Source organism: Bos indicus, chromosome 11, assembly GCF_029378745.1.
Source record: "Bos indicus isolate NIAB-ARS_2022 breed Sahiwal x Tharparkar chromosome 11, NIAB-ARS_B.indTharparkar_mat_pri_1.0, whole genome shotgun sequence".
In the NCBI taxonomy this organism is placed as follows: Eukaryota; Metazoa; Chordata; class Mammalia; order Artiodactyla; family Bovidae; genus Bos; species Bos indicus.
Genome location: NC_091770.1, coordinates 100,498,804 through 100,519,832, shown reverse-complemented (window position 1 = coordinate 100,519,832; position 21,029 = coordinate 100,498,804). Strand labels below are relative to the sequence as shown.

Genomic DNA, 21,029 nt, shown 5'->3' with positions numbered 1-21,029 from the left:
ATTAGTCCTGATCCTACCACCAACGTGGCTGTGATTTTGAGCCTTGGTTTCCCCGCCTATAAAGCAAGGGCGCTGGGCTCTGGCTCGCCGAGGTCCCTCCGGAGTCTGCCTCAGATAATTTGCGTTGTGCTGCCTCCCAAGGGCAAAGTGAGACAAAAGGACGTTTAATCAGATGTTGGTATAGGTAAGACACAAAGGTAAGAGAGGGTACAAGGGAGCAGCTAATTAGTAATATTGTTCTCCACAAGGTCTTCTGAGACTTTCAATTAGGTTGTTTTTCACAGTAATAGTCTTGTCAAGGAGGGAAAAAAAACACACACAGGAGGCAAAGCCACGTTGCTTCCTTCTTCCCCTTTTGAGATAAATTCAAACAGGTCAGAACCAGAATGATCCAACTCCTGTTCCAACGCCTGCCACATTGCACCTGCAGAAACTGAGCTACCAAGTCCAAGGTCATCAGCCAGGAGCTGTGAACCTGAACTCCATGTGAGAGCCCTGGCATCCTGCCTCAAGGACCAATGCCCTGACCTGAAATCTGCCATCAGTTCTCTTTGGATTTTAGAGTCTCAGTGAAAAACATCCCGAGGGACAAAGAGCCATGACCTTGGCCTGGTTTTCTTTAGCTGTGCCGTCTTTTTAAATTGACCTTAGCAAAGCGAGCTGAACACCTGCTCACACAAGGGACCTTAATCCCACCACCGGTACTCTTAACGGCTGGCTTGCCCCTCCCTCATGGAAGTCAGAAGCACGCACATCACTTCATCACGGGGGACATGAGATCTCCTCAAACGGGATGGGGGTTGGGTGCAGTCGAGACGACCCGATGAGGGACCGAGAGGGAACCATGGGCTCTGCACCTGCTTGGGGACCAGCCTCACCTCCTTCCAGGCCCAGCCAGAGGTGGATATGGGCCGGGCAGCCACTCAGCACCAAGGCAGAGCCCCACCCCAGCATCATGCAAAAAGTCCAGTCCTAAAGGAAATCAACTCTGAATATACATTGGAAGGACTGATGCTGAAGCTGAAGCTCCAGTACTTTGGCCACCTGATGTGAAGAATCCACCCACTGGGAAAGACCCTGATGCTGGGAAAGACTGAAGGCAGGAGGAGAAGGCGGCAACAGAGGATGAGATGGTTGGATGGCATCATCAACTCAACAGACATGAGTTTGAGCAAGCTCTGGGAGATGGTGAAGGACAGAGAAACCTGGTGTGCTGCAGTCCATGGGGTTGCAAAGAGCCAGACACAACTTAGCGACCGAACAACGACCATGTCATGCTCATGTCATGAGACAGGCCCTCAGGCCCTGACTGGCTCATAGCGCCCACCCCTGGCGAGATTCCCACCCTGCCGGGCCCTCTGGCCTCCTCAATGTCACCTTAATGACCACGAAATCGGCCCTACGTGGCCTGCCTCTAAGCCTGGCTGACCCGCCGCCCAGGGCATTGGAGTGCCTGACCTCCGGGCCCTGGGCCCGCCTCCTCTCTCCTCTGTACCTCTCCCTGCTCTGGGGACAGCTCTTCTCCTGATGCCATCAGAAATCAGTGGCCAAGTGTTCCTCATCCCCACTTCACATAAGGGAAACTGTCTGGCAGGGTGAAAGGACTTGCCCAAAGTCAGCCTGGGAGTAGCAACGCTGGAACATGATGGTGGGTGTCAGGGGCCTCTGGGAGCCGAGCCATGCCCCCAGGGGTGGCGACCAGACTTACCCCGGGACTTCATCCCGATGAAGCGGTTTTCCACGATGTCGATGCGGCCCACGCCGTGCTTGCCACTGTGAGAAGAACCATCTGGTCACTGGGGGCCATGTGCAGGGCGTCAGGATTCAAGACTCAGAGGACATCTGAGCCGGGTGAGTTGTCCAACCACCCATTGTACAGGTGGGGCAACTGAGGCCCAAGGAGGGAAGGGATTGCCTGGGACGCACAGCGAGCTCAGTGTGCAACTTCCGTCACCCCCACCTGGGCCTGGCCTGGCGTGGCACCCAGCCTTCCCCACTGCTCAGCTGTCCTTCTAGCCTGGTCCCCAACCCAGCTGAGACCTGGAAAGGCTCAACTGGACCATCCCCGGGGGCAGAAGATGCTCTGGGGTTGTTCCCTTCTAAGGCCCAGGGCCACCGGGACTCTTGTACAGAAGCAAAGGGCCCTACGCCTATAGGGCTGGTGCCAGGGCTGACTGCAGGACGCGGGCCTGTCCTCCTCGGCCCCTAAGGCTCGGGCCGGGGCCACCAGCCACAGCGGTCCAAGCAGGGGCTGGCCAGTGTGTTCCCAGCAGACACTCACGCGACTTCATTCAGGTACAGGAAAAGCTCCAAGGCTGTGCTGTGGGTGGTGCCATCCCCGACGTTGGTCACCTTCACGGGGACCCCTAGGGCAAGAGGAGAGGGCAGGGGGCCCATGGTCGGAGCTCAGCGGAGGAGTCTGTGGCTGCCACTCCACCCTCCCCCTCCGCCCGCAACGCCTTAAATGGATGTGACAGATATGGACTCCAAATGACTCCTTGAGAAGCCCAGTGCAGGTTGAGGCCTGCTGGGGAGAGAGAAGGGGCGAGAAAGCCCCCCAGAATGAAAGGGAAAATGCAATAAAAACGCTCTCCCCCACCCTTCCCATTCTCTCTGCCCCTTTTGCATTTAGGGGCTGTGAAATTGGAACCAGGCCCTGAACTAATTGAATTTCACGCTCCGCCATTGTCTTACGATGGAGGACCTTCTGTCCCACCAGTTACCGGGGGGCCCGCCTGGCCGAGGTGTGGCTGAACTCACACACACACACACACACACACACACACACGGCCCCCTGCCGCGTCTGTCAGGCAGACCCCCACGCCCCGACCCCGCACCCCAGATCGGGGTGAGAAGATGCCTGTTTCAGCCGGCGAGCTTTTGGAGGCGCCCGTGAATTCTGAGAAGTCGGGTCTGGGGCGGCAGGAGGAAGGTGACCGCTCGGGAGGGAAGTCAAGGGGGTGGCGGGAGGGGGGCGGTGGGTGGGTTCGGGGTTGACTTTGAATAGCAAGGGGCACTTTCTCGAGCAGTGTGAAATGAGCAATAAATGTATTAGCGGCCTAACAAGAGAGCTGTAACAGTGACAAAGAAAAGCTGTTCAAAGTTGGCGGCTAATCTCCCACCCATCTGCCCAGCTCATTACCATGGAGCCAGCGATCGGATGCCAATCAGGCCTCAATAGCGGCTTTCGAGTCTTTATTAGCCGGGCGCCGCTTGGAGGGGCTTCGCTCAGGGGCTGTCAGCCTGGCCATTCTTAACCCCCATTTCCAGGGGTTTTATAACTTGGTTGTAAATTGCTATTAAATGTAAGTCTGCCCAATAATGAACCTTAAGCCCCTCTGCCCACCGCCCCGCCCCCACCCGCCTCTCCCCTCTCAATTCTCTCCCTCCGGTCCTATTGTCGTCCTTGCAGGGCCTTGGATGAGGCCTGCCCCCAGAGACGAGCAGACATTGCTGCTGCCGCCGCCGGAGAAAGCCTCTTAGCCTTTAAAATAGTTAATAATTAGATTAAAACTTCAAATAAATTAACTAGAGAGTGAATGGGGAGTCGTCAGGGAGGGTTCCTCCGTCTACTTTTTTTTTTCTAGACAGTCCCCAAATCATTAAAATGGATCACGTTTCTTCTCGGGCTCAGCCCTTGGGGCTGGCCTATCTATTCCTAGAGGAAAAGGGGCCCAGAGCTGGTGTCCAGCGTGCAGGACCGTCTGTGGCCTCCGGCTTACCTCCCACCCTCACCGCTCTCCCCGGCTCCAGGGGATCTGTGAGGGGTGGGGTGCGGCCTGGGTGTACCCCTCATCTTCTCAGAGATGATGCTCAGAGGCCCCACATCCGCACGGCCCTGGGTCACAGAGGGTGGGCATAAGACGGACTCAGTGCTCCAGCTGACCTTAAGGGCCTTAGACTTTAAGGGCTTTTGGTCCCCAGGGGGCCTGACACTCAAGTGTCTGAACTGATGGCAGAGGTGGGGCCAGAACGATGAAAACGCCCATTGGCGCAGCCAGGCCCTTGAGAAAGGCCAGGAGGCCAATGATTAAAGTACCACCATGCTCAAGCACCTATGAGCATCATTTCTGTGGCCTGTTTTACAGGTGAACAAGCCTGAGACCCAAGGTCACACTAGCAGGGGGGAGCTGGGATCTGTCTCTGAGTCCCTCTCCTTCGGCCCCATCCCTGCCTGTGGCTGGAAGGACCAGCCTCCCTGCCTGGAGTCGCCCCCTTCTTGGCTCCTCCAGCTCCTGCCCAGCGCCACTTCCTCCAGGAAGTCTCTCCGATTTCTGCAGCCTCCTGGAAAAGTCCTCTCCTTGGACATCCTGAGCCCTCACCCTGAAGCAGGTCCTGCTCCTTCCATTACCCAGCATGTCTTGCCTTCCCCTCTGTCTTCCAAGGCAAGGTGGGGGTGGGGAGGGTGTCTCTCATGCCAGGCTCAAGGCCGGGCTCTCAGGCCAGGCCAGCAAACATTCATGTTGGTTGCAGAGAAGATGAGGAGGAAATCAGAACACAAGCGAGTGTGGCAGCAGCTTTGAACCCAGGGTGGGGAGGTAGGGAGATGCACCAGGCAGCTAGCTTAGGAGTAGCTGTGGGGTCAGAGGGGACCCCCAAGGCTGGCTGTCCTACTGGGTGAGCACCTCCTTGGTGACCACTCCTGCACCAGATACACCCCATCCAGATCTCACTCTGTACCGTGAAAACACAAGGCAACGAGTGCTTTTATTCCCAGTTTACAGATGAGGAAACTGAGGCCCAGAAAAGTGGAGTGACTTCGCCAGAATGCTTCCTCCAGACCTGGTGTCCACCCACCAGAGGACAGCCGCTGGGGTGTTTTCCTCCCAAATCTGAAGGCTTCCATGGATCATGCCATCCGGGGAGGGGGTAGCTGGGAACATTTGAAGACCCCATCTGAAGCCTGGCTTCCGGGAAACACAGGAGGAATACAGAAGGCTCATGCCCAGGGGGCTCCCAGGCAAGGAGGGGCAAGGAGCCAGGGCCCCAAAAGTCCACTACGTGGAGTCCTGACTGGGCAGGCACCTACCTTTCTTGAACTCGATCTCGAGCATGTCCGGGCTGTTGGGGGCTTTGGCCGGGTCCTGGGTCTTTGTGTAGAGGCCTGGAGGCGCTTGGTTCTGATAAGACAGAAAGAGGTTGGAGGACAGTGTGTCTGAGCCGAGCTGTGCCAGGTCAGTCTCTTGCAGCCCTCTCCAGAGCCAGGGTCCTGCTGGCACTTGCCATCGGCTGGCCAGTCCAGCCAGCAGGCCGGCCTCCCAGCCCCCCTACCTGGAGCCAGCCCCACTTGCCAGGGGCCTGGGAAACAAAGGGCTCGAGAAATCAGACAATTTTTCCCCTCAACTTGATCTCATCTTTTTCTTCGACGCCCCCACAGCTGGAGGTGGAATAGCAGGAGGAGCCAGTCAGGCAGGAAAAGCGTGACTTTGGGGGAGTGAGGCACTAGGTGGGCTTCCCGGGAGCGGGCGTGGGCACACCCGCGCTCTCTCTCTCTCTCCTCGGCACCGGGAATTGGGGTTTATTCTGCACTGACCGCAAAGCTAATGACTGTGCCTGACCCCAGCAGGTGCTCCGGCAAGGAGAGCCGTCCCTGGGGTCCCCGAGGTTAATACACACAGGGAGAAAAGAGAAGAGTGAAGCAAAAACCCATTTGAAAACACATCAACCTTTATGTATATTTTTTCTTGGGCGTGTTGGAAATTGGGCCTCTTTCTCGACTCGATGCGGTGGTGGAGGGGCGGCTGGCTGCCTGGAACTCCCTAGGTCCCCGCCCCACCCCCACCCCTGCAGGCTGCGGCTTGGACCCTTGCCATGATGAGGCCAGGGGGGCTCTTGGGCCTGACTGCTCAAGTCTGTCCCGTGGGCATCCCAGGGCCCAGCTGTTGTCCACCTGCTGACATCCTGGGAAGTGCAGTCCCTTCAATCCCTGGCTGTCAAAAGCCTGCAAGCATTCCCATGTCACTTTGCATCTGCAGTTCCCTTTGCGTTTTCTGCAGCCCTGGTGGGTGAGGTCAAGAACTGTTTCCCCACCTCCTGAGGAAGAACTAGAGGCGGACAGGGACTGTTGGGGCTGTGACGTAGGCTGTGTGGGGGTGGCGGAGACCACATGGCCCAGGGCAGGAAACCCATGAGGCCTTGAACAGTGATGTGATAGATTTCAGAGTGGTGGAAAACACCCCAGAGCCGGGAGTCGAGATGTCAGGCTGTGACAAGTTGCTTTGCCTCTTTGAGCCTCAGTTTTCTCATCTGTAAAATGGGTGGGGAGGGGGAATGATACCTGCTTTTGACTGCCTTGGGCTTCCCTGGCGGCTCAGACAATAAATCTGCCTGCAGTGTGGGAGAACCAGGTTTGATCCCTCAACTGGGAAGATCCAATGGAGAAGGGAATGGCTACCCACTCTAGTACTCTTGCCTGGAGAATCCCACAGAGGGAGGAGCCTGGCAGGCTACCAGACACAACTGAGTGACTAACACTTTCTTTTGACTGCCTTACAATTTAAATACATAGACAGTTTCTATTTCTTACTGGACATGAAAGTCATCCAAGAAGGTGCCAACTAGGGCCTGGTGCCCTGCAGGTGACAGGATGACTGGAACAGCCTCCTGGTGACACCTGCCTCGGAGAAGAGCTGCTCAGGTGGGGCAGAGAGGTGGGGCCACCGGGACCCCTGAGGTCACTCCCTGCGGTTAGGATGACCAACCATCCTGGCTCCAAACTCGGAGACCCTCCCCCCACCACCCAGTCCTGGGCAAACAGGGACAGTGATCCTTCTAGCTTTACTCCTGGGCTCAGATGGGACTGGGAATAAAGCCCTCGTGCCTTCAAAGCTCCTCCGAGGCCAGCTGCCATCCCTTCCCGTTTCCCCTTAGCGGGCAGGAGCAGGGACCCAGAACAGACCTCCAAGACAGACCCAAGGAGGGGTGGGGGGCCTCCTTGAGGACCTCCAGCCTGATGGCTCCATGGACCAGGTTGAAAAACCAAGGCCAAAGAAGCCGCCTGTCCCCATCACGCCGCCCCGCCACTGGCCACCCCCCACCCCCACCCCTGGTGTGGGAGTCAGACTGAGGACTCTAGAACCCCCGTCCAGTGCTGTTTCCCGCCCCCACCCGCTCCATGAGAGACAGCACGAGGGATACGGTCAGAGACGTGCCCGGCTCCCCAGACCTAACCAACCGCCACCTTCCCTGGGACCAGGGCTATCCTCGGCCAAAAGGCAAAGTGAAACCAGGGCTTGGGGCCTTTGGGTGACCAACAGGACTTCACAGGTCCTTCCCCACCTGCCGGGGGCTCCTCGCTGACTGTCCAGCCCGGGTTGAACTCCGAGCTGCCTGCCAGGGCTGAGACCCCAGCCCCTCCATCTGAACTCGCCTGCCTCCCACCTCCACCCGCACTGGGTCTTCAGACTCGGACCTGGGGCTTGTCACTTTCTCCTGCCGCACTGGCCGCGAGCACTTAACCGGCCGCGAACACCGCGAGAATGGGACAGGATGAGAGTGCGTTCGGGAGGAGAGGGGAGGTAGGAAGACCAGGCGGGTCCAGCATCCCCACTCTCTTTGCAGTGGGAAGCAGGACACCCTGACAGCACCGATTAAATAAAATAACTAAATAGAAATAAAGTGACATTTGCTTTGCATTCCGAGGTGGTGGCTCACGCCTGCCTTCTTTTTACTCTGCCTTCCTAAAAGCCCAGTTCAAATGACAAATAGTTTGTTGCTGAGTATCAATACCACCTATTTATCCATCCCAGCGGGAGGGCTCACTTCCAATGTCATCTTGGGTTGTGGGGGGGTGGGGGTGTTGGGGGAGGGAAGAGAGTGAAGGAAAAAAAAAGGAGAGAGAGAGTTGGTGGGGAGGGAGGGGGGATGGGGAGAGGGCGAAAGAAAGCATGAAACAGGGCTGAGAAGGAGAAATTGGAAGCAAATGGCCCATGAAGTAAACCATGATGTAGAGGCATGATCGATGCGGCAAATGGTTTATTCATCCATCAGATATGGCGGGCCGGCGACTGAATGAACTCTTTCACTGTGGGCCGTATGAAGTTAAAGCAAGTAAATTTCTATCTTTCTTCGCATTAGCTGCCTCATTGCCCTTCAATCAGCCCTCATGGAGGCAGAAAATGGCTCCACCATCTGCCTTCAAACCCTCCCCTCGGCAGGTCTCAGGCTTTTTTTGGAGCGGGGGGTTGGGGAGGGAGGGGGCCACTGGTTCCCTGAGCTCGGTCTCCCCAGTGCCTCCAGAGGGGGCCAGGGCTGCCCAGCGTGCAGAGTTCCTCCCCTGTGGGGAGTAGCACCTACCTGGGGCCCTGGGACCTACTGGTGGCAAGGGGCTGCCCTGGCCGCCACCTGCAGCAGGGCAGCCTGGGAAAGCGGAGCTGGAGTGGGCCAGCCCCTGGGTCCCTCGGCCTGGCCCTGCACGTCTCAGCAGGAGTGTGGTCTCCCTACTTCCCCTGGGAGGGCAGAGCAGAGCATCCACTCCTGAGGGAACCTCATCTCCTTCCTCCCCCAAAAAATCTTAGCCGGCCGGAGGAGGGAGAGTGGGACCCCTGGTTCCACGGCTGAGGCCTTGGGCCCTGTGCCAGGACAGGCCAAGGGCTTTCACATCCCAGGAGGCAGGTATTGCCTTGTCCAGCTGTTTGCTTAAGAAGCCAGAGGCTCAGAGATGTTGGGTAGCTTGCCCAAGGTTGCACAGCCATAGAAGCAAAGCCAAGATTCAGACCCAGATCTCTGGGAATGCACTCACCTTCCCACTTGACTAGTGGGTAGAATCCTGAAAAATACACTGGCTAGCACTTCCTTGTCCATGCACTGGCCTCATTAGAAAGGAGGCCTGAGAGGGGAAGGGACCTGCACCCTGCAGTGAGGTAAGAGCGTCATCATAGGCCACAAGAGGAGCCGCTGGGCTCTGTTCAGCCTCCCCGAGCCCCCTGGGCGCTGACTGACTGGCTAATTAGGGGTGGCTGGCCTGAGTGTCGTGGGGTCAGCCAAGCATGAACTGGAAAAGCCTGTGACCAGCAGGCAGCGGCCTTGTGGGGCCATCAGCCCCCAGGGGACGAGGGTGTGGGCTCTGCTGAGTGACACGGCTGGGCTGAGGGCCGAGCGGGTGGGGAGGGGAGGTGTGCGGGCCATTGGGAACCAGAGGCTGCCGGGAGGGCGGGTCATTCCTCTGGGCCTCAGTTTCTTCCCCCAGGACATGAGGAGGTTCAGAGCCGAGGAGAATACAGACCCCAGGCTTGGTTCCAGAAACAGCCCCTGGTACAGGTTAGGTTATCACCAACACCCATCCAGAGGGCCCGGTCCCCACGGGGAGCTCTCCCCAGGACCAGGCTCACTCCACCCTCGCCCAAACCATCCTCTCCAGCTGGCCTTCCTAGATCCTGTGCCCCCCAGCACCCCCCCGCCCTGGCCCAGCTGCACAAGGGCCCCTGCCCACCCCCAGCCCACCCCACCCCCAAATCAGCCAGGGAGTGGAGGCAATCCCTGGGGGGACAAAGAGATTTTTTTTTTTCTTTCTTCCCAGGATAGAGTTCATCCTGCCTCCCCCATCTCCCACGGTGGGTAGGGGGAGACACAAAGGAACCCCTCCACCCCTCCAAAAGAGAGAAAAACCTTAACTTCAAACAGGGCCCCGAGGTCCAGCGGGAGGCAGCTGGGGAGGCTGGGGACCCGGGACCAAGGCGGGCGGGCTGGCGGGTACGAAGCCCAGGCCCAGACAAACGGGTCCTGAGGCTCCGATCTGTGCCACCTCCCCCTGTGGCAGCAGCCGAGGCAGCCCAAGAGCTGGTGGGCACAGACTGGGCCCTCCCACAAGTGTCTCATCTGCCTAATTGCTTCTTTATTGTCTCACAATCGCACTCTCCGTTCCCTGAAATATTTCCTTCCCCTATTCATCGTGGCAGCAATTAAGAAAAAAAAGAGCGCCAGGGAGGGGGGAGGATCTGAAAAAACGCAGTGAGGAGTGGGCAGGCGACAGGGAGCCCAGTGGGGAGGGTCGGGGAACACAGGCAGGGCTCAGCCCCAGCCCCATGCTCGGCCCCCCGTGAAATTTCAAATTAGGCTACAAACACACCAGACCGCGTCGGCACGGAGCAGCCACCACCAAAAGACAGTGGGCTCGGGGGAACGGGGGATTACCTTGGGGTTCTCCAGGATTCCAGCCTCGTAGCTACAGGGGAGAAAGAAGGAAGACAGAGGAGGGGAGTCAGTGTGGGAGGAGCAGAGGGACACACCAAGAGGCGGTCTGCCCTCCCTGAGGTCGCTGGGCTCCGTCCATGAGGGTGGGGACCACAGGTCGGTGGGTCACCACTCCAACATGACCCAGACGGGTGGGTGCTCACCGAGGCCTGGCAGAGCGGTGGACAGGCAGGTCCGTCTTACCTGATATGCATCAGGTTCTCGTCCATGCTCCACGGGTTCTTGGGGGTGACTGGGACAGGGATTCCATGTTGCTGCAGATAAGAGGTTAAGACAACACAGGTAAGACAGTGTTGGCACGAGGCAGCTTGAGGGACACGAGGGTCAGACCTGCTTGCCTCAGTTTCCTTTCAAAGTCAAGGCACCCCCAAACTCTGGCTCCCAGGCCAACAAGACCCTGGACCGCCCCCTGCCCCCACGTCTCCTTCTCCCCACCCCAGGCTGGCCTGGGGAGTCATGGCCCCATTTCTGAACACGCCCAGGCAGAGACTCTAAGACCTAGTGTCTGAGACGCTGTGGAGTGCATGCTGACCTTGGAGGTTTCTTCCAGAAGATTCTGAGTCCACACTTCAGGTGCTGAGGGTCTCCCAGCACCGTCCGTGGACTGCCACCCTATGAGCTGGGCGGTGGAATGGACCCAGCTTTCATTGTGGATTTCAACCAAGGCACGTGCACCCACGGGGGTGCTTAATGCTCACCCAAGGAAGCAAGAGGTGCCCACGAGAGCCTCTGGTTCAGGACACTTGTTCCCAGGGTGTGGCTGGGCACTTCCTGGGCCCACGTCTCCCCTGCTGCCTGTGGTTACCACGTACACCACCCTGCAGCCCTGCAGAGGAGTAACCCTCCGTCTGATGACGCTTTGCTTCCCAAATGATCCAATTCTTTGTTTAGGGGGAGACCCCCTGGAGACCCTGGGCCTGAAAGGCTGTGGGTGACACGTTGAAGGTCTTTTGTATTAAAGACATATTTGCTCCCTGAGCTGTCCCTTGCCACTCAGGCTGACACCTGGTTGGATCCAACACAGTATACCATCCTGCTCGCTTCTCCCGGGTTTACCGAGTACAGAAGACAGTTAAGCCAGCCTAGCCCAGCCCCTCTAAACTAGCAAGACTTCCGCTCTGCCTCCTAGGCCCCCCTTTTCAGCACCTCGCCCAGGTGGCTCCCACCTGTCTCCACTAGCAGTACCCCGTCTTTCCGACAGCTCTCTGCCCTGGCTCAGCTCATACCCACAACTAAGATTCTAGAGGCTTCCTCCAGGGACCTGCTGTTTCCTTCACCACCACCTTAAAATTTCAAAATAAATTAGGTTAAACCTTCTGGATATTTTTCCAGCTTTACCATGACACTTTGTTTTTAAAGCAACAGCCCACATCCACTCAAAAACCTGCACCCTCTTCAGTGGAGACCACACGGGCGAGTGGAGCACTTCACTTCGCGGCTGATCAATGTCGGGGGCTGCTTGCCGCCCACAGAGGTGCCCAGAGTCAAATCCACGTGATCGCCCTGTGCTGTCTCCAGGCAGAGGAGGCCCGGTGTGGGGACCATGACCCTGTCTGTGCCAACTGGGCTGAAATCCCTGCAGAGGAGACTCCCCGGGCAGGGGGCTGGGAAAGCCAGTGGGCAGGTTCCTTGGAGGCTTTCTTCTGCGGGGTGGTTTGGAAACACCCTGGCCTTTTCTCTCTCCCACTGGGGCTCTGCTGGAGCAAGGAGAGAAGAACAGGACGGGCAGCCCTTCCTCGGCAGGGAGATACACACGAATGCCAAACACAGGCCCTCAACCAAAGAGGCTTGTTTCCCCTCCCTTCTCTGTCCGGAGCTCCCCGCCAACACACACACCCACGCCCCGGAAACTCTGGACGCAACTGACAACAGAAAACAAAACCGCCTTTCGCGTGTACACAGACGATGCCCCGCTTTCCGGACCCGACCTTGCGTGTTGGCTTTAAAAGAATTACGGTGACAGTGATAAGGATGGGGTGATTCTGAGCGGTCTTCGCGTTGGATGATGGATTTGGGTGGGGGGAGATGGAAAGTGATACAAATGCATGTTTGCCACGAGTCTCCCTATAACACCTTGCGGCCTGGGCGACTTAACGGATCTCGAAAGCGGGGGTTTTTCAAAGCCCCATTGATTTTTGTCTCAGCTGAAGCAGCTGCGTGGCTCTGAGTTTTGGACAGTCTGGCTGCTGCTCAATTATTCCGGTCACTCCCGGGTGCAGAGACACTGCCATCATTCTAGAACGTGGTCAGATTTTTCAGAGCTCAATTCTGATACCAGCCTCTGAGGGAGGCTCAGTGGTGGCGACCCAGACTCTCTCGCCAGGGCAAACTTTCCTGTTTAAAAGGTTATTTGAGACAGAAGCTGAGCCAAGAGCCTTGGGACAAACAATGACTTCAGAAATTCTGGCAAAACCCAGGAGCTGCTTCTGCTCGGGAGCTTCTCAGAAACGAAGAACAGTGTTACGGGTCAGCCCTTTCTCCAACCACGACTGCTGGCGTGAGAACGGGGATGGGCCGGGGCTCCAGATTCATTATTCTTCAAGATAAAACGTGCTTCAGATTCTGTATATCCTCAAGGAGACCAAGGAGAGGAAGAAAGCCTCTAACCCCGTTCCCTTAATAGCTCTGCTATTTGAAAATTTGTTTGGCAACATATGGGCTTGCTCTTGTAAACTCCCCTTTTAATAATAAAACAACAGATGGTCGAGGAGATCTTTCCTCCAAGCTCTCCAGGTCTTAATGGGATGCTGGCAGTAGGGGCAGGGCTGGGTCCCCGCCGCGTCCCCTGCCACGCGGCACCTTGGCTGCAGCAAGAGCTCACAGCCAGCCCCAGCGACTGCTATTTAAAAACCCGAGCAATTTTCTGGTGCGTGCACCAGGTTGCTTTCCCCTGTCTGATTGATTGAGGCTGTTTGTCAAGCGCTGCCATCGAGTCGCTAAAAAGAAAGGTACCCTGGGGAGTGGCTAAGGATCTTGATGCAAAACTTCTAATCTGTTTTATTGCAACTTGTACTTCAAAAAGGGCTGGTGCTGCAGAAGTCTTTGTCTGCTTCTGGCCCTCGGAGCACTTACCTGCTTCTGCGAAAGCACCGGGGACAATTAGTCAGGTAATTAGGGGCAGAGAACAGCCTCGCTCACAGGCCCCGTCTGAGTGACACACACTGCAGAGGTGGCAATCTGAATGGGAAGTGGAGGGGCACCAGTGCCCTCCCGCTGGGTGGACTGGGGCGGGGTGACCTGAGAGATGCTCAGTCCTGGCGAGGACCACAGTTAGTTCTGTGGGGCCGGCCCAGGGAATAGGTGCTGGGGGAGGGCACCAGGGCTGAGGTTTGGTCCCCAGGCGTGGGTACCAGCCCCATCCTTGAGCCTTTGGAGGGACGTGCCTGGGGGGGCAGTTGACGAGGGCCGGGGTGATGGTGGAGTCCGGCCTTACCTTCGCATACTCCATCAGATCGTTGCGGCCCTGGAAGCGGTTATAGAACTCGGGCATCCTCCAGGGAGCGATGACCTGGACACGAGACAAGGAGTCAGGCCTGCTGATTCCTCCAGGCGCTGAAGCTGCAGAGCCCACCTCTCTGATAAGGGGCCTGAGGGTCCACCGGTGACCTGGGTGGGGGGTCTGTGTAGCCCACGGGAAGGGCTTTGGGCAGGGGACCCCATTGGGCAGGGGAAGGACGTGGCCTGCTACCCCAGAAGGTGGCTTGGGAGAAAGCTTGAGTTCCACGGCAGAATGGCTGGGTGTCCCCAGGCAGGTCCCTATCCTTCTGGATCTCGGTCTCCCCAACTGAGACACGAGGGTTTGAACCAGACAAGCCTCAGGTTTCCTGATGCACCCCTGTCCAGAGGTCCAGAACCGCCCCCACTCCTGGTGACTAAAGCCACCCAGCCTGGCCTTCCAGGGGCTCAAGCACATCCTCCGACCCACCCCTCCTGCCACCCTCCCACCCCTAGGGCTGTTCTGGGTCGGGGAAAGGAGGGGAATTGGAGCCTGATTGGAGGCACAGAACTCATCCTACCAGCCTGGGGGTGGGGGGATGGTCAGGGACAGGTCCCCCAAGAAGAGCCCCCACTCAGCCTTGGACTCAGCCAGGCCTCTGCTCAACTGGGGGTGGGGAGGTGTCATCTAGATGGAGAAGCTGGTTTGATTTCTAGGCTGGGGGTGCCGGTGGGGCTGGGGTGACTGCGCCCCCCCACCCCAAGTCCTGGAATGAGCAGAGCCTGGGCGGACCACCCTCTGGCCTCATCCTGGTTCCCAGAGACCTGGCGCCCCATCACCAAGCCCCATTCCACCCCTGGGCTTAGCTTCTGCAGACAAAGACCCAGAAACCAGACACCCTGGCCCCCCAAGTTGCTGTGGGAACAGAGAGTGGGGGTCAGGCCAGAGCCCAGGCCCACACGCCTGCAGCTTTAACAGGCAGCTACTGTCTGGGGGGCTTCTCTGCCTCCTGGTGTTTGGGGTCAAAGCAGATCACTAGAGCTTATTACTGCTCACCTCCGGGCCACTCTTACCCCCTAAGCAGCTGCTGGCTGGTCGGTTAAAGGGGCAGAGAAAGAGGTTCCACTTAAAAGAAAAAAAAATGAAAGCCCTGAGGGCCCCTGCAGACTTGGGAAGGGCACATCTTTTGTAGCTTTAGCCAGAAGTGGCCGCAAAGAAGCTTGGAGCCACGCCCACCCACATTGTCCAAAATGGGAGCCAGGGGCCACACGTGGCCACGGAGGCCCGAACTGTGACTGGTCCCGGTTGTAAGTGGAGAGCACACAGCGGGTCTTAAAGACTTCGTACCGAAAGAATGTAAAATATTTCAACATCGATAACATGTTGAATGATACCATTTTGGATATATAGGGTTCAATAAACATGTCATTAAAATGACGTCACCTGTCGTTTTTCATCTTGGTTTTTTGACGGGGCCACTAGAAAAATTGAAATAATCACCCTGAGACTTGTGTCTGCAGCGCGCAGTGTAGTTCTGTTGTGGGCTTTGTTCACTAGACGCCCAGAGGCCTGGGCCTGGTTTTCCCCATCCCAGGAAGGAATCCAAGAACCCGGGGTCAGGGTTCAGGCAGCCGGGGAGGAGGGGGCCTGAGCTGGTGGCCCCCCGCAGGGGTGGAGGGTTGTGAGCAGCCCTGAAATCAGCCCAGAACGGTCCTAGTCCACACATGGGAAGGCAGGGCTGGACCCACAAGGATGCTGCTGGAAGGGCAGCCTTGTCTTTCTGTCCGGTGCCTGACCTACCCAGGCGCCGGGGGCAGCCTCTCCGGGAAGGATGAACGGTCAGGGACAGAGTGCTGTCCCCTGCGGCTGGAGTAAGTGAAGGGAGTGTCCCATGGAAGAAGGGCACCACCCGCCACAAGGCCCCTGTCTGGGGAACCTCCCAGGGAGCCCCGCTCCCTGCTCTCCCCACCCTGGGCCTCAGCCACCAGCACCCACCCTTTCAGGGGAGAGAAGCAACATCCTACCTTGATCTGTGGGGCCAGCGAGTAGCAGGTGAGCTCAAACCGGATCTGGTCGTTCCCCTGAAACATACAACGGGGATTTCAGGAGCCACAGAATGGGGACTGGTTGGGAGGGTTCAGGGGAGAGGCAGTGCTGGGCGACCTTCGACGGTGCCCCCTGGGTGCTCCTGTCTCCGCACAGGCTCTCCCCTCCTGAACTGGGTGCTACAAACCTGTCTAAAAGATGAACACTGGGCTTTCTTGGAGCGGGCTTTCTGCCCTGGACTCGAACCCGGGTCTCCCTGAGTGCAGAGCCGAGCTGTGCGGGCACACGAGTGTGCAGGATGTGTATGCACAAGATGCCCATGTGACAGTGAGTACTGAGTTGCGACGATCAGGACCTCTGTGTGCGCTGGTGTGAGGGTGCGTCCGTGGCAGGTAGGGGATGTAGGCAGGGGCTGAAGGCCACAGCGTGCATAGGCATGGGTGGGTGTGTGCCTGGGACGCGACAGGGCACGCACATGGGTCATCATGTATGCCCGCTCTTTGGCAGGGTTGGGGGGCGCATACACCTGCTGGGCTGGAGGCCTGGCTCCGATGATACCTCAGGCAGCCTCCTCGAGGTTGCCACGCCTCAGCCTCTTCCTGCCTGGCCTCACCAGCCCTGAGATCAAGCTCATTTCCGGGGGTTTCATGGCGTTGTGTCCACTGAACTGGGAGCCCCCTCTCCTCTGTGAGCCTTGGGTGTCTCATCTATGCAGTGACTGTTTGGTAGAGGGGTTGGATGCGGATGACCACCGAGGCCCTTTGCTTCTCTGCACAAACGGGTCCGGAGGTAGGAGGGGCTTGTCCAAGGGCACAGAGCCCAGCCCAAGTCGGGGCACGGGGCCCCACTGCCCCATCCCCCTCGGGTGAGTGGTCCACGCCCTCTCAGGCAGGAGGAGAGGGCCCAGCCCGCCAGCCCTGGAGACAATGGCTTCCAGCCACCCGCCTGCCCCCCATCAACTCGGCGGCCTGGAGGGAGGCTTAAGCGCTGTGGAAATAACAGAGGGACCTCTCGCCTACTGTGAAAACTGCACGGGCGCAGCCAGGCAGCGGCAGGAATAACATGTTATTTTCCAGAGTCTTGTCAGGCGACGCGGAAATACTGGTTTCAGCCCCTCTCCTCGGAGCCAGGAGCCGAGGCTGCTCCTCTCTGATCGCTCCCCAGGCCCATGGGCCGCGCCAGACCAGCCGTCCCCATTGGCCTCCGTCCGGTCCCTCCAGTGAGGGCCTACTATGTGCTGGCTTTCCCACGGGAGAGCCACCTGGCACCAGCGGGGGGTTTCTAACCCTGTTTTGCAGATGAGGCGATTCAGGCTCAGAGAGATGGAGCCGCTTGTCCAGGGACACACAGCCAGAAGGCACCAATCCCACCCTGACAGCTCACTGTCAGGTCATGGGGCTGAGCTCCATACACAACTCCACAAATCCTTACACAGCAGCGCCCCATTATTATCCCCATCTCAGAGGATGGCGTTACCGACTCAATGGATGTGAATTTGAGCAAACTCGGGGAGAGAGTGAAGGACAGGGAAGCCTGGCGTGCTGCGGTCCATGGGGTTGCAAACAGACACAATTGAGCGACCGAACATCGAATAACAACATGGATGGGAAACTGAGGCACAGGTGGTAATGCCCGCCCAAGGCCCAGTGGGCTGCACAGTTCCTGGAGCAGCGGCGGTGGTACTTGATTAGAGGCAGGCTTACTTTAGACTCGTAAAGCATATGGTCTAGTGTTGCATATCATGGTGATTATTCCTCCAGGGCTTCAGGTTTCCCCAGCACAATGGTGGCTTGTGCTTCCCTGGACCGGCATGTCGGGCTGGGGTCTGCCTAACAGGATCGCCATGGGGACACCCATCTGTTCCTGAGCCAGATGCCCTCGCAGGAGCCAGAGTTGAAAACTCTGTCCCAGACAGGCTCCAAGACCTGTCCGGTCCTTCCCCTCCCTGACTCCAGGACCCCCAGCCCCAGGGAGGCCCTGGCAGGTTCCAGGGGGCCAAGGGGGGATGTGTATCACGTCCTGCACACCCGCCATGTGTCCACGTGCACACACACGTGTACAATGCAGGTGCTGTGCCCTCGGGGACCGCACGGGGCCCTCCCATCTGCTCCCGAACGAGCCACACAGATGGCGCTGTCTACACAACTGCTGCCCACGGCCCTCCGGCTCCTATTCCCAGGCCCCTCTTCCAAAACCAGGGGAGGGAGGGAGGAGGCTCGGGAAGGGCCACCCCAGCTCCCGTGCAGTCCCCGAAGGGCTGTGAAGGGGCGGGCCCCAGCCCTCTCTGCACCAGGTGCCACCTCGGGCCTCTGGGTCTTTGCACAAGCTCTTCCTGCAGCCTGGGGTGCCCCTCCTGCTTGACATCACTGCTGACTCCTGTTCCCTCTGACGCCTCAGGGCCACCATTACCCCTTGCTGGATTAGTCCCTGATACGAGCTTCTGAGGTGGCACTGGTGATAAAGAACCCGCCCGCCAATACAAGAGATGCAGGTTCGATCCCCGGGTCGGGAAGATCCCCTGGACGTGAGCATGGCAACCCACTCCAGTATTCCTGCCTGGAGAATTCCACAGACAGAGGAGCCTGGCGGGCTGCGGTCCATGGGGTCACAGAGTCGGACACGACTGAACTGGCTTTGTCCATATGGACATCCCAGGGCATGGAGGAAAGCCTGTGCTGGGTAAGGGTTCAGTGGGTGGAATCAGTGAGCCAGTGCAAGAGACAGGCTGGAATGAGGGCCCGAGGCCCTGGGTCTCTCCACTGCCCAACTTGCAGAAAGTTCGGCTCAAGTGTCCCATGTGGATCTGACTCTGGGTTGCCAGCCTTCCGCAGGCTGCCTCGCTCACTCTGGATGCTCATCTCATGTGTTCAAGTCACTGATGCCCCCGTCCCGGGGGGTGGCAAACAGACCACCAGCTCCTGCAGGTGGGTGGCCCCTCTCTCCCCAGCAACCCCATCTCGCGCCTGGCATCCTCTGGAACCCTCCAGGCCTCCCTGCTCCTTCCCTGTAGCTTCCCTCTTGTAGGCAGCTATCTTCAGAGGCTGCTGGGGGCTTTCCCAGGTCATGTAAACAAGGGGAAGCCAAGGCATGGGAGTAAGTCATGCCCATCAACCCCCAGAAGAGATGGGAGTTGTTGGGGTGGAGGGCAGACAGGGACCCCCCGTCCCCTGTGGCCTTCCTGCTGCTGCTCTTGGAGCCCCCCAGTGATGTTTAAAATCTGTCTCTCTAATGGACACTGAACTGCAGGACTGTCTCCAGATCTCCAGAGACCACAAAACTACTGCAGACAGTATTCTTCTCAGAACCCAAGCCCTGCAGGACCAGAGAGGGAAACAGAGGTTCCCTGCAGGGTCAGCCCAGGAAGGCCTGAAACATGAGCCTCTGGTGCCCTCTTGTGTCCAAATGGAGCAAAGCACACAAGTGCTGGCAGCTGTTTCCACCTGTGGGCTTACGTGCTCAATTATGTCTGGCTCTTTGCAACCCCACCCACTGTAGCCCACCAGGCTCCTCTGTCCATGTGATTTCCCAGGCAATACTGGAGTGGGTTGCCATGTCCCCCTTCAGTAGCGTCTGACTCTTTGTGACCCTATGGACTGTACCCCGCCAGACTAGCTCACAGGTAGCTGGGAATGGCTTCCCAGGTGGCATAGTGGTAAAGAGTTCATCTGCCAACCTCGTCCCCAACACGTAACACTTCCAGACCCTGCCACCATGGCACCATTGAACTTAGGAAAGTTGGAAATGCCACAGACTCTCTTAAAATGAAATTGGCCTTATTTTAAAAATAATGAACCTAAGCTGCTTTGATGGGCTTTCCTGGTGTCTCAGTGGTAAAGAATTCATCTGCAGTGCAGGAGCCCTGGGTTGTTTGATCCCTGGGTCAGGAAGATCCCCTGGAGGAGGAAATGGCAATCCACTGCAGTATTTCTTGCCTGGAGAATCTCCGTGGACAGAGGAGCCTGGCGCGCACCCCACCCTTCACAGATACGCACACAAGCTTGCTGACTGAGCACCAGGCGAACGAGTGAGCTTCCAGACACACGAGCCGGTGCCGCCTGGTGGAGTGGCTGTTCGGCAAGACCACCCCCAAACGGCGCCTCGTCCATCATAATCTGAGTGTGACTCATTGTCACACTGAGCCAGGGGCTGCCCCCTCCACCCTGCACTGCCTCAGGTGGGGGGCTGCATCCAGTCTGGATGTGTGTGCTGGAGCACCCCATCCCTGTTGGCGGGGTGTCCGCTGAGAGCTCAAGAGTCTCCAGTGTGTGCGTGTGTTGGTCGCTCAGTCATGTCGCTCAGTCGACCCCATGGACTGTAGCCTGCCAGGCTCCTCTGTCCATAGGATTCTCCAGGCAAGAATACTGGAGTGGGTTGCCATTTCCTTCTCCAGGAGATCTTCCTGAAACCTGGATCTCCTGCATTGCAGGCGGACGCTTTACCACCTGAGCTACTAGGGAAGCCCCAGAGTCTCCAGTAACACCGCCCAAAGGCCGCTGGCATGGTTAGGAATTTTGTGTCTTGAGTCTGCCACCTGCGGGATGGAGTGCTGAGGGCTTTTCCTGTTTTATACCCCTAGGGTCCCCCTTCTGTCTGCCCTCCTGCACACAAGGGCTGGAAGGAGAAGGTGTATCTCAGATTGAACTATGTCCCCACAAAAGGTAGAAAAAAGAAAGAAAAAAATATGGTGAAGCCCTAACCGCCCCCCACCCCCACCCTCAGCCATTCAGAACGGGACCTTATTTGGAAATAGAGTCTTACGAACATCATCCAGTTAAGATGAGGTCATTAGGGTGGGTATGACTGGTGTCCTGGGATAAAGGAGAAATTTGGACACAGAACCAGACATGCAAGGGGAAGACAAATGTGAAGATGCCCAAGGAGATGGCGCGTGGACATGGAGGCCTGGGGTGGTGCACCCACAAGCCAAGGATGCCAGGGGAGAGCCTGGAACCCTTTCCTAGCACCTTCAGGGCGCCAACACCTTGGTTTTGGACTTCTGGCCTCCAGAGAGGCTCCATTCCTGGTGTTTACACCTCACAGTCTATAATGCAGTCGCCCTGGAAACGAAGACAGGGCCTCCTCTCCACTTTGCAAGTGAAGAAACTGAGGCTCAGCAAAGGCAGGGGCCTTACTCAAGGTCACACAGCTGGGACTCAAGCCCTCTGGGAATGGGTGGCCTCCTGTCCACCGCATTGCACAGTGACTCCCGCTGTGACCTTGGCCAGATGTCCACCTCAGAACATATCCTGCTGTTCAGTGGGATATTATGTGCTGAGCTCACACTGGAATACTTCTGTCTTCTGTGTGATGACGTCACAGACTGGACACACAGTAGGTTCGTTTCTTTCCATCTGCT

The 21,029-nt window shown here is 57.8% G+C and overlaps 1 protein-coding gene across 1 annotated transcript in view; it reads right to left on the bottom strand.

Moving 5' to 3' along the window:
* The window catches only part of ASS1 (argininosuccinate synthase 1), a 52,118-nt gene that overhangs the window by 18,582 nt on the left and 12,507 nt on the right, over positions 1–21,029 (bottom strand). The window contains exons 5-11 of the mRNA XM_019971023.2: positions 15,652–15,708; positions 13,625–13,699; positions 10,375–10,445; positions 10,132–10,162; positions 5,030–5,120; positions 2,282–2,366; positions 1,709–1,773 (exon numbers count right to left, since the gene is read on the bottom strand). Of these exons, the coding sequence (XP_019826582.2) occupies positions 1,709–1,773; positions 2,282–2,366; positions 5,030–5,120; positions 10,132–10,162; positions 10,375–10,445; positions 13,625–13,699; positions 15,652–15,708 (475 nt within the window). The remainder of the gene's footprint in view (positions 1–1,708; positions 1,774–2,281; positions 2,367–5,029; positions 5,121–10,131; positions 10,163–10,374; positions 10,446–13,624; positions 13,700–15,651; positions 15,709–21,029) is intronic.